At 41.3% G+C, this 12,257-nt stretch overlaps 1 protein-coding gene across 2 annotated transcripts in view; it reads left to right on the top strand.

The window, feature by feature from the left end:
- Positions 1–8,546, top strand: part of FAM53A (family with sequence similarity 53 member A) — a 49,797-nt gene extending 41,251 nt beyond the window's left edge. For both annotated transcript variants that reach the window (XM_068188461.1, XM_068188460.1), the window contains exon 4: positions 7,349–8,546. In XM_068188461.1, the coding sequence (XP_068044562.1) occupies positions 7,349–7,675 (327 nt within the window). In that variant the 3' untranslated portion in view covers positions 7,676–8,546. The remainder of the gene's footprint in view (positions 1–7,348) is intronic.
- The last annotated feature ends 3,711 nt before the right edge of the window (positions 8,547–12,257 follow it).

Genomic DNA, 12,257 nt, shown 5'->3' with positions numbered 1-12,257 from the left:
ATGTGCTTAGGGTCAAGCAGCGAGTAGTAAAATAATCTGGATAAAGCTGTGCAATGACAATGGTTTAGCTTAAGGCAGAAGAACTTCTGTGGTACTGCAGAGACCCCTGACTGCAGCTGTTGCTGAAGCAAGACCAGAGCAAGAACCCATCATCCGGGCCCTTTCCCTGCTCTTTCAGTGCCCTTTGGAATAACTTTCTCTGGTGCTTCTTTGTCTTTGAAGAAAGCTCTGTTTTAATGCATGGGTGCATTTCAGATGAGCACTGCTGCTGTATCTAGGAATTGTCCTCTTTGGCTTAAACCTCCTTCTCCCTGGCCCAAGCCTTGTACTGTATTATGCAGCTGAACAAAGCAGAGCCACTGTGTTCCCCTTTGGCACTGTATTGATTATTAGTCACTTCAGAAGAGTTAAATCCTCTGTGTGAGCCCCCTCTGCTGAAGCTAATGGCATAATTCATAGCATCTGTAGGTGCCTGCTGGACTGCTCCTAAGAATAGCTGAAACTTTCTGTGCTTAATTACATGCAGGTGAAATAGGTAGGCCTGATGTTTGTAGAGTGCAATTCCACATTCTTACAATAAAAGCTTGCATGATTTATACTTAAACAGGGAAGGTAAAAGGTTGCTGTTCACAAATCCACTGAATTAGAAAATCTAAGAGGTTAACATCTTGATTAAAATTCCATACTGTAAACTTTTAGAAATGTGGTTTAATGTTGGTTTGGGCTTTATAAAAGGGAAAATTGCTAGATATGTTCACCCTCTCCATGCTAGCACTAGAGTTGAATCATATTCTTGACAGTATTACATTAAGTACTGCATTAACTTGCTTAGCTTTCAATTTGTCTTTAAAAGCAAACAAAAGTTAACCCTGAGATGAATGGTCCCGAACCTGTAGAAGCTGCTAAACCCCAGCACGGAGTTTCCTGCACTAAATTGCCCCATCTGACCAAAATTTAATTTTTAAAGGAATAACTACAAAATTACTTTAGTGGCTTGGCTGCTTAAATCCAGTTTAAACACTTTTAGGCTGACAAACTTTTCTTTAATCAGCTTAAATTCCTTAGTTTCTTATATTACTTAATGTTGGGACTTCCCTGAGTGCATGTACTCTGTAAGCCACGAGAGGGGTGAGCTGATAGCTCTGAGGGGGGCTGGGGATGCTCTCAGTTGTTCAGATCATCTTTGCAAACCACTAAAAGGAAAAGATGCTTTGCTTGAGAGGGTGTTTAGTTTGAGTGTGAAATTTACTATTGTATGGGCAGTGCCCATGATGGATGATTTCTGAGTTTGGGGCAAGGGGGAGTAGGTATTTGGACTGAACTCAATCCATGCTATTTGTAATCCCTGATGTATTTGGGATCTGCCATGCCTCCAACTTGACTGTTTGGATTGTGGTGTGATAGCAGTGATGTTGACTGGGTCCTACAAGTTTCCTAGCTAGGTGAGTAGGCTGCTTTACAGCTCTGAAGGCTGCAGTGCCTGAGTTCTGAGATCCCCTCACTGGTGCTGGGGGCCCTGTGTGGGTGCAGTGATGTTCAGTCAGCGACCTGGACCCCGATTTCCCCTCTTGTCCCCCAGGCTTTGTGCATTTTATTTTTTTTCCACTTGGAGACTTTAACTGTTCCAGTGGTTTCTCTCAGTTACTTGACACAATGAGCAGCCTTGTATTCTGGCATATCTGGGCATAATTAGATAAATTCAGCATTTCACCTAAGTATTTCTTTATCATACTATTTTTTTCAACTAATAGCACTAAATAGAAAGCCAAATTAAATCACAGGTTCTTGTAGCTTATAAACAAAACTTACAGGGATACTGTGGCACAGTTTAGAATTTGAGCATAAATATCTAGGCCAAGAAATAGATCAACTTTCATGGTAGACTACACCAGAAAACTGCACACTTAAATCTAGAACAGTCTGGCTAGTGGGAGATGAAAGCGTGTTACATCATGATGCTGTTTAGCATCTGATGTGAAATGAGTTGATGGCAGTTTCCTTCCCTCCCTGGGCACCTACATCTAAAAAAATTGAAATAATCTTTGAAGATACAGCAGAGACAAAGCACTGAACAATTGTCATTTCAAGTCGTAGCCATATTGCTGTCAGCTTGTGTTGATTTTTAACTGGGTCTTTGGCATTACAAATAGAGTTTTACCTTATTTGACTACAAGAATTGCAGCGGTAATTCTTTCTCTGCTGGAAGGAATGGTTATTATAGTTCAGTGTCTAATTACATGGCAGAATGTTAGAGGCTGTTTGCTCTTTCTCATTCATATCCAGTATTCCAGTTCTTTTCTGATTACTAGCTGTAGATGATGACATAAACATTGACTTTTTAATATATAAAAGACCATGTCAAATTTCCAGGAAAATGATGGATAACTGCAGACCTAAAAAAAGAGAACAGCATCTTTGGTTCCCAAATCAGTTTGAACAGAGTTGATTTTGCCCATGAAGGTGTCAGGAATTTTCTTGGGATTTGATGGTTTCCACATAATACATAAAGGGAAATGTTTTTGTTCATGACTTGTTTTTTAACCTGGTGCAAGAAAAATAATTATGGGTCTTTTGATTTACTTTAAATGCATAACTTAAAAATCTGCAGTGGTTTTGGACCTGAAGTATTTTCCTAGGCATCTGAATTATAAAATGTATTTCTACACCTTTTAATTTCTTGTTTGAACAGGGAGAGATTCTTTCCTCCTTAACTTGGGTGTTTAACTTAGAGTGCATTAGCAAGCCTCAAGCACATAACATCATGGAGAATACTATGTTGTTTTCCTCCTGTCAGCACCACTTTGTACCAGTGAAGCAGCATTTCTACTCAGCTGCAAGTTTCTTGATAGCAAAGGTTATCTGCAAACACTGGAGTGTTCACAAAATGCTCAGTGCAATTCAACTCAGAAAAGTCAGAGTCAAATGTCAAGAGATTTACTCTACAGAAAGATTAATAGCTTGTTACATAAACACAGCATTTTTTTTTTATTTTTCACTTCATGCATAGTAGAAGATGCAGGGATTAGGACTGTGATGGGATATTTTTTAATCTGTACAACAAGATGACATTTTTGATAGTTTACAGTAGATATGTTTACTGTACATTAGTCTACTGTACATATCTCCAATTTGAATTGTCACAGGTGAAGGTATTAATGTAATAAGGTGCATGAAGTGAAAATTTGGTTTACAGGAGGGAGGGACACCCTTCACCTCTGTGTGTGGTTGGGAGTGATGTCAGCCAGGTGATGGTTTGTTCTATGTGATTGAGACCTGCTCAGCACCAGGCTCTTGTGTCAGTTCTTGCAAAGTCCTTCCTCAAGCCTCCCCCTTAGCTTCACTGAATGGAATCTCTTCAAATAACAAATTTGCATCATGGATGGGCTTTGTTTTTGCTGAGACTGTGACCTCTTTGGGGACAGGTTGGTGTGAGACACAAAGGCATTGTGCTGTTTGTGGTGCTTCTGATCTGAAGTTTAACTATGAGTTACCATCAGTAAAGGCATTTTTTGTGCCAGTCTCACTAATCTACAGGAAACATAATTCAAGGAAGTGAAGTAAGGGCCCATGAAGCCCTCAAAGAGAGAAGTGCAGCCCATCTAACTTGCCCCATCTCCATCAACTGGCTAGATACAGGGAAGGAACAAAAAAGCCACATGTTGCTCCATGCTTGTGTTCTGCTCCCTCAGTGTTTTGCTCTTGGATTAGGTGCTGATACTCCAGGAAATTCCAGAATGTCTCATCATGAGGACCACTGCAGCATCCATGTATTTCATATTACTGGTAGAGAGACCTTAACAGTCAATAAATCCCGTGTGTCAGTCTTAAAGCAGCATCTCCTGTGCCATTGCAGGCAGAAGTCTCAGGAAGGGACAGGAAGTAAGCCAAATAACCAGTCTGATTAGTCTGAACTCCCTCTCTGCCTAAGCCTGTGCCTTCAGGGAGCAGCCCATCCCGCGGTGATAACTGGTGCTGAGAGGGCAATAGGATGGGCTGAGGGCTTGTGGTGGTTTCAGGCTTCCTCTGCTCCTCAGTGTGTGCCAGCTGCTGCAGCTGCACCTCTTCAGAGCAGCTGGATCTTCACCCCCATTCAAAGCCGAGGGGTGGACTTGGAGGATGATGGGGACTTGGGGGAGAAGCATGAGAACTGCTGCTCCCATTATACGCTAGGTTTTCATGCACATAAATGTCTTATTTTTTCCCTTGACTACTGTAGCAAATGCTCTAGTTTTGTTAGTAAAACAAAACCAACCTTTTTATTGCTTCTTATATTTGCAAAGTGATGTATTATGGGTTTCTGAAGTGAAGTTTAATAAAGAGTACAGACATTAGCTTCCTTTCAAGCTGCTCTGGGCCTTTCTTGTTTTCTTTGTATGGCAAGGGTCTAGAGAGATTTCTTTTATTTCCTTCTCCACCATTGTTTTTGGTACAAAGTTGGGGTTTTTTCCTTAATATTCAGACATTTTATCGCCTCACTTCTTTTAAAACTCTGAGGGTTTTTTTTTCCCTTTTTTTCCATCACACAAAAGAATACTTCTAGCTGATTGAGTTCTATCCATTGCCAACTGTGGACTCTTTTGTCTTGCTAGTCCAGCATCCTTTATAAAATGAGGACCATTGAGCAAGTACTCGCAGGCTCCCCACTGAGCACAATTGTTCTTGAAAGGTGTGGTACTGTACCAGTGTAACACGGAAAGCTGCAGTTCAGAGAGCCTGAATGCATTGCAATTTCTACCTTTTGCTTTGTGAAAGGAGCTGGATTGTGCTGCGAGATAATAAATCCACCTATTTTTAGTTTGGTGAGGTTGTGACAAGTGGGTGAACAAAGAACCAGTTGAATGCACTTGCTGTTGTGTTGAGACCGGCTAAAAGTTCCCATTCAAGTGGTTTCAGCACAGTACAGCTAACAGGCAATTTTCCATTTATGTACACAAACCTTCTAGAAAGGCAGCTATGTGGTTGGATTAATTTCTAGCAGTAAATTGAATAAAAGATATTTTGAAGGGGGACTCAGGAATTCCTTTCTAAAGCACTGAAAGCAGAACTTTCAAAGCTTTTCTTTTTTTGGTTCCTTTCCCTCCCTGTTCCTACTATAAGTTTAAAGAACTGAAAATATTGCCCCCTATATGGAGATAGAGCACATCTTGTGTTTTTCAAAGCAGTGAGGTAGACTTAGGATTAAAATATACTTTAATGTTTTTTTACTTTAAAAATATTCTGGTTTGCTTTTAAGTAAATACGAGATAAATTTGTACCTGTTAGTCATAGAAAGAAACTCAAATGTTCTCAAATGTTTCTTCTTGAATAAAATGTAAGTGAGCTATACAGAAGCATTTTGAAAACAGGAATGTGTATTATACTGAAGCTGTTTTCACAGGGGTGTGAAATTTGAAAATAGAAATCTTTTTGATCATGCAAGGTTATTTATCTTGTTGGTGTTAGTCACTTGCAAAACTGGATATGGGCTTTTACCACAGCTAACAAAGACTTTGAATTCCTGCTGACAGAAATATGATCAGCAGTATTTTTTTTTTTCCTGAGAGCTCATCGTTGGAGTTACATAAATCAGCTCCTAGGTGAGGTCTTGTTTGTCTGTTCAAACAAACTAGATTATCCCTTATAGCTCTTTGTCTGGAAATGTATGACTTGTTAATTAATTGTCTGATATGTGTTATGAGATATGGAAGCTGTTTGAGCAGGGGAGGAGCAAAACAAAGCTCTGATCATAGAGAAATATGTTGCATTGGTGTGTTAAATGTGGTGCAGGCTCAGGAATGCTGCTGCAGTGCCTTCCCTATGGAGGGCTACCAGTGATGGGGCCACCATCCCATCCCAGTGCTGCTGGTCACCCTCAGCCTGCCTGTGCTGTGTCTGAGCTCCAAACCTTGAGTGCTCTCCTTTTTACCTTTACCTGAACTTTCCCTCCAGTGAACTTTCTGTGTAGACTTGATGTAAGTATGTCCAAGGAGCTCTGTGACCTTGCAGCATGGCAGTGGGATTGTCTGCAAGGGGTTCCACATATAACATCGGCCTAAGGGATCAGGCTAATCCCCTCCCCCTGATGAGGTGATCCTCGTTTAACCAGCTGTATATAGACAAGGCTAATTCAACTTTCTTCTGAATTTGTGAAGTTTTGTTTAAAAAATACCCAAAGATACTGGTAAACCCCCTTATGTGGTGCTGGTGTGCATTGATGGAGTAGGAACCCTTACGCTGTTGTCTGGAAGAGCATCTGGAATACAGCATACTAGGAATGTTGCAATGTTCCCATTTCAAATAAACAAATATGAAATACTTAAGAAATGACAAATTTGGGGAGGAAGCTGGAAATGGGTGTGAAAGTTGGTCCTATTCCCTGTGGATCTCCTTGTAATGCAATGATTGCTGTCTGTGAGACTGGAGTCACTTAACCAGTGAGAGACTGAAAATGAGTGTGACATTATTCTGTCGTGCACCACCTCTCTGAGGAGCCCTGGTTATTTCACCTTCCTCTTACTTGGTGCTTGCATGAGGCACCATTTGGAAGTTTCTCACTTGTTAAAATTTAGGTGCTGCTCTCTGTATATTTGTTTTTTTCTTAAATGCTCTCCCTGGATTCTAGCCAAGGATCCCTTACATCTCCATGAGGAGCTTAGGCATTTTTCTTTATCTCTGGTACAGAGGTAGCACATTTACTGAGTGTTTATTTTCTTTTGCTGTTGTACAAATAAAGATGAGTGCCCCTCTAGTTTTAATATCCTTTGAATTTAAACAGGATTTCTCCTGAGCTCTTGTTCAGACAGTACCCAGCTGAAAGACAAACTAAGCTGACTCTGGAACAAGATGCTCCCAGTAGAGGCTTGGGTTTCTTCTGTTTGAGATTACCCAAATGTGCCAGTTGTCCTGGCAGTCTCACTGAGGTGACGCCTGAGGGCTCATTGTCTGCAGGGGAAATTAATTGATGACCAGGCTGCAGTGCAGCTGTCTGACCTAAATGCTGGTGTCACCAAATGCTCTGCTCTGGATTTGCCAGAAACCCAACACAGCAAATTGGGTGGGTGTCTCTCTTTCCTCATGTAGTTGACCAAGGGTGGGTTTTTGGCTCTTCCTGCATAAAAAAGGGGACTGTTTTTCTCACAGATGGGAATCTAGGCAAAATATCCATGCAAAGCCTGACTGTGTAGTGAGTAAATACTATTCTTCCTCTTTCTTCATGCCTCTCATTTCAAGGATTACTTTAAACACGTGGCACTCTTGAGTGCATACACTCAAACCATTCAAGAATTTCAAGAATTTATTCTGTTCCTCCTGTCCAGTCATGTTTAATATAGTCATGGTTTCTCTCTCTTTTTTTTTTTTTTTATTGCAGACTTTAAAAAATTCCAAAAGTCTTTGCTCCCTTGACTATGAAGATGATGATGATGACGACACACAAATGAAGACAATTGTGTCATCCCCATGTGACTCAAATGATCTTATGAACATCATCACCCCTGGCTCCAGCCCGATGAAAGAGCAGCTGGATGAAGGGAGGCACCACGGGTCGTGCCAACGTAGCTTCAAAACGAGGGATTATAAGAAAGCGGACGCGGTGTGTGAAAGCGACGAGGACACGAGTGATTGTGAGAGCACTGAAGAAGGAATCTTCCCTCTAGACTGTGGGGACTTGGACCTAGAGCAGATTGAAAACAACTGAGATGCCAAGTTGTGTGCTAGAATCAGAGTTGTTCTAAATTAAAGTGATAGAGGATTACCTTTGCCATGCATAATCCATGTCCCTGAATCTCTGTATTGCCTATCTTTGGGCTTGTGTTAGAAGAAATGTTTCAGGTGGGGGAAAAACGTGAACCATTGTTACCTGTTTAGTCTATTGGTCAATATGTGGATGACAACAACAACAAAAAAGTAGGAGGTTAAATGTTATTTTGAACATTAAGGAATAATTTTGATTAAAAATTTCCTAACAAATATTTTGCATTTTTATGGCTTTTACAGTTCTGGAGAAAAAGCATCTCTATTTTGAAACGAATTTTCAGAAGGGCATTCTATAAAACTAAATCTGTCTACAGTGATTCTGGTGCGGGTCTATGTTGCTTTTGTTAAAGAGCTTAATGTGAAAAGTGAATTGCATAATGAAATTGGTAATAAACCTTCAGATAGAACTCTTAAATATCTGGTTGACAACTGGTCCAAAATATTTAACTGCCATCTTTGACAGTGTCTGGTTAAAAAACAACTTCATAACATGTACAAATGTTCTTTTCATACATTCAGGACTTTTTTGATCAAAATATGGTAGTGACCTTAAAGGTTAACATTTTTCATTATTTTACTACTTGAATTGTTTTCTAGCCTGAAGCAATGCTAATTTAGGTGGGCTAAAACTGCAAGTAGCTGCCCACCTACTTGGTCATTATGTTTTCTGTGTTTCAAAAGAATGTACAACAAGAGCACTTGAACTTTTAGACAGGGACTTTGTAATGATCAATTCCCCAGGAGGTGATCCCTTCAGCAATACTAGAAGGAAAATAGTCCTTGAATTAAATAAAATGACATTTTGCTTTGCACTTGTGTCTGTTTATGGATTTTACTGATGAAAAATGTGGTAGATTCTGTAATGGGGTATTTATGTGTGGAATTTGGTGGAGGGGAAGGGCAGATTTCTGGTCATCTGAAACAAAAGTGACATCAGGTTTGTCTGGAGAGCTGCAAAATAACTCATGCTGGATCCCAAAAGTGTCTCAATGATTACATACACTGGAATCATCTCAAGTGTCATGCTGCACTCATTGCAGCCTATTGCAACACATACTTATTTTTTTAGTTCAGCTACAATAAGGAACTTCTTTGACAAGGGGTAAATTAATCTCAAAATGGTTCAGTGGGGTAAGAAAAGGAAACCCAGATAATGGCATTTGAGTCCATCATGTTAGTGTGCTTAAATGAGCCAACTCCTACTGGAACATAAAACCAAAATACAGCAACCACTCAGCTAATGGAATATGATTAAAATACAAAAAAAATATCTTGATGGATGTGCCAAAGGCTGTGGCAAGGTAGGATACAGGATCCAGCCATGTGGTTAGGGTCAGCCTTTCATCATAAAGGGATTGGCCCTTAATTACAGAACAAGCACACATAACTCAGAATCGAAACAAAAATTTAAAATTCAGTGAGATGCTCTAAAATTTTTTCTTTTACATCTCCCACTGCAAGTGGCTGTGGTCTGTGCTATTGGTACTGGCATGTGTGCGTAGTGAGGTGCAAGAACACTGCAGAGACTTGCCAGGTTCTTGGTGTGTTCCTGCATATTTTGTGGGAGCAGTGAAGCTGCTCTCTGTTCATGAAAATCATTCTCCTTTTTCTAGATGAATAAATAAAGGAGTTGCTGTTGGAGCAGAGACTTGAGTTCCTTCAGAAGCTCCTGTTGGGAATGTTTCACCCTACAGATGCTTGCTGTGGGGCAGCACAGAGCAGACAGGTGCTGGCACATACAGCCATTTGGAATAATCCTATGTGTTGGAGGATCACTGCTCCTGGTGCTTCCTCCAGAAACAGCGAGTGAGGTACAGCCAGTTCCCCTCACTGTGGATGGGGAAAGTGCTGCGGTGTGGTGATGGGCAGTGAACAGCCCAGCTCACTCCTGGACTGCAGTTGCTGGCTGCAGAACTGCTTTTCCTCTCTGAGTGCTCTTAATTGAGCAATAGAGGTAAGTAAAAGTGAATCAGCTTTAATGCAGGATTGTAGCAAAGGCCAATCGTGCAACTGGGATCACTTAAAAGCTAATTTACCTATTTGAAAGCACTAGTTAAAAGTGTAATGGCATGGAATGAGCAACCTAATGTGGCAATCCATTTAGCTCTTCCTCCCCCAAGGAAGACAAGCTTCTGGAAGAAGTAAAAGAAGAAAATGCCTCAGAGGACACAGATAGAAGGAGGTTAAGATGTGCACTGTCAATGAAAAAATAAGATCTGAAGCTATCAATAAGATGGTGATAAAGCAAAGGCAAGGGTAGACAGCCACATAATATTTGTTCTAGTTTTTAAATACAGCCTGCCTGTGGTGTTGATGAATTGCTTTTGTAGGTGTGCTGTTTTCAGTCAACACAAAGCCACATTCCTACCCCATCCTTAGAGTAGGAAGGGGTTTCCCAAGGGAAGTTAGAGATACATTTGCTCATGGTAACACAGGACTCAGTCTCCTGCTAAACCAGCTGTTAAAACTCTAAATAGCCCTTTCATGGAAGCAAACAGAAAGGAGTGGATTTGGATACTGAAGAATGAATTTCATGACAGTAGGAAGTAATAATTATCTAGTTTAGGCTTGTGTTAGTCGGTGACAGGAAAATAAGCAGTTGAACAGCTGTGCAGTGACACTGGCAAATGAAGAAATCTGCTGGAAGGAATCTGTGCACTTTGTCTGCACATTCCAGTGTAATCCCCCATGAGAACCAACAGCAAAAGGAATTGTTGGTTGAAACTTCCTTCAGATGGGGCAGGCTTGGACTTTCATCCACCCCATGAGATCAGAAGTCCTGCTATAAAACAAAATCACAGATGATGAACATGGCACCTTTGCACTTGCTTATAGGATGGTGTAGGGGCTGTTGGGCAAACAGAGGATGGTTTGCAAGATGGAAAAGTGGTTTCAGGGACTGAATTGTGCTTGGAAGCAGCTGAGTGGGCTGTAAGCAGCTCTGCTCTGGGAGTGGTTTCCTTCCATCTTGCACCCAGTGTCAGAACGGAAGGCTGTGTTGCGTGGGGCTGAGGGAGTTGCTCTAGGTCACTTATCTTTCATTTTTATTACAACCTGGATAACAAAGTAGTATGCACATTAAATCTACAGTCAACAGGAAACTGGACAGATGTGAAAGATAAGATAGCATTAGAATTCAAAATAATCTTGTAGAAATGGTTGCAGCAGGGAGGAGATGGTGGGGAAAGACAAGATCCTTTTTAGCAAGGCACTAAATTTAGGTAGGGTAAAGCAACTGCACAAATTCAGAGTTGTGACAGCTTGTAAGCACTGTTTCAGATAAAGCTGATCCTACTGGTGGTGGAAAAGCTTCAGGCTGGGGTTCATAAATGGTAGTGCATTTGGTGAGATTCAAGATAATCCTGTACTCTAGAGGTGCAACTTGAGACATTGCACATAGGGCAGGAAATGGCAGTGGAGAGTGCTGTGACTGATACCTTGAAAATGTGGGAAAAGGCACTTGTGAGGATGCAGTGGAAGGACTGAGCTTGGAATCAAACGGTAGATGGGGCTTAAATTGTAGCTAGGATGAGTGGTAGTTTTTTCTAAGGCTAAATATATTAAAAAAAAAGGGTAGGGAGCCACTGAACAGATGTGTGGGGAGCCAGTAGTAGCCGTTCCATAAATGGAGATCTGTTAAGAGCAAGCATCTGTCAGCAGCAATAGCTTTGTCACAGCTTGCTTTGGGGCAGGGGACATGGCTAGCTGACTTTTCACGGTGCTTTTCCTCTGGATCCTGTCCTGTTTTCCTCTGGATCTGTGCAGCATGCATCTCCAAGCAAGCCTTGATGTTCCAAGGTAAAAAACTGCTGGAGGAAGAGGAGGTGAAAATAAGGTGGGAAGGAGAGCACTCTGGAGCAGAAAGAAAGGAGCTCCCATGCATGCAGCTGGGATCTGTGGATCCTGCTCAGTGCTGACATTGTTAGAATATAGGCCTCTATGGTGTAATGTTGGGCTAAATCATCTCTCAGAAAAACATAAATATGTATTTTTGTGTATGCAGGTCCATTCTGAAGGGTGGTGCCTAGTGAATTTACTTTGCTTTCAAATCATGGGTGAAGTTGCTGCTTACCTGTTGGTGTAAAGATGGCCTCTGCCATTCCTCTGGAAACCCACAAGTTTGTTGGAAAGCCCTCAATGGAGGTTGGCAGATGCCAGAATATTTTTTTTCAATCTGTTCACTGTGTTTACTTAGCAAAGGACACATTGTTTGTTTTCAAAAGTACCCGAGTCTAGATCTGTGTGCTTGCAATTGGGCTCTCACAGCAGGGCTCATCCTTTCATTAGGAATCATCCAGTGCTGCTCAGCAGATCACCTGGGATGTTTGCTTCAAGGTCTTGTCATTAGAAGAGGTGACACTGCTGCGCTGGTGGCATGTGTTACACATGCTCACCTTACCTGGACCTGGTCCGGGAACTGCAGGCTGACACTTCCAAAACATCTCTGCACCTTTTCATCACCATTATAAAGGGATGAGCATCAAATAGTTGGGATCTGGGGCCCTGCTTGCTGTGGCTGCACG

The sequence above is a fragment of the Anomalospiza imberbis genome, chromosome 4 (genome assembly GCF_031753505.1).
Source record: "Anomalospiza imberbis isolate Cuckoo-Finch-1a 21T00152 chromosome 4, ASM3175350v1, whole genome shotgun sequence".
NCBI lineage: Eukaryota > Metazoa > Chordata > Aves > Passeriformes > Viduidae > Anomalospiza > Anomalospiza imberbis.
This window is presented reverse-complemented; position numbering and strand designations above follow the sequence as displayed.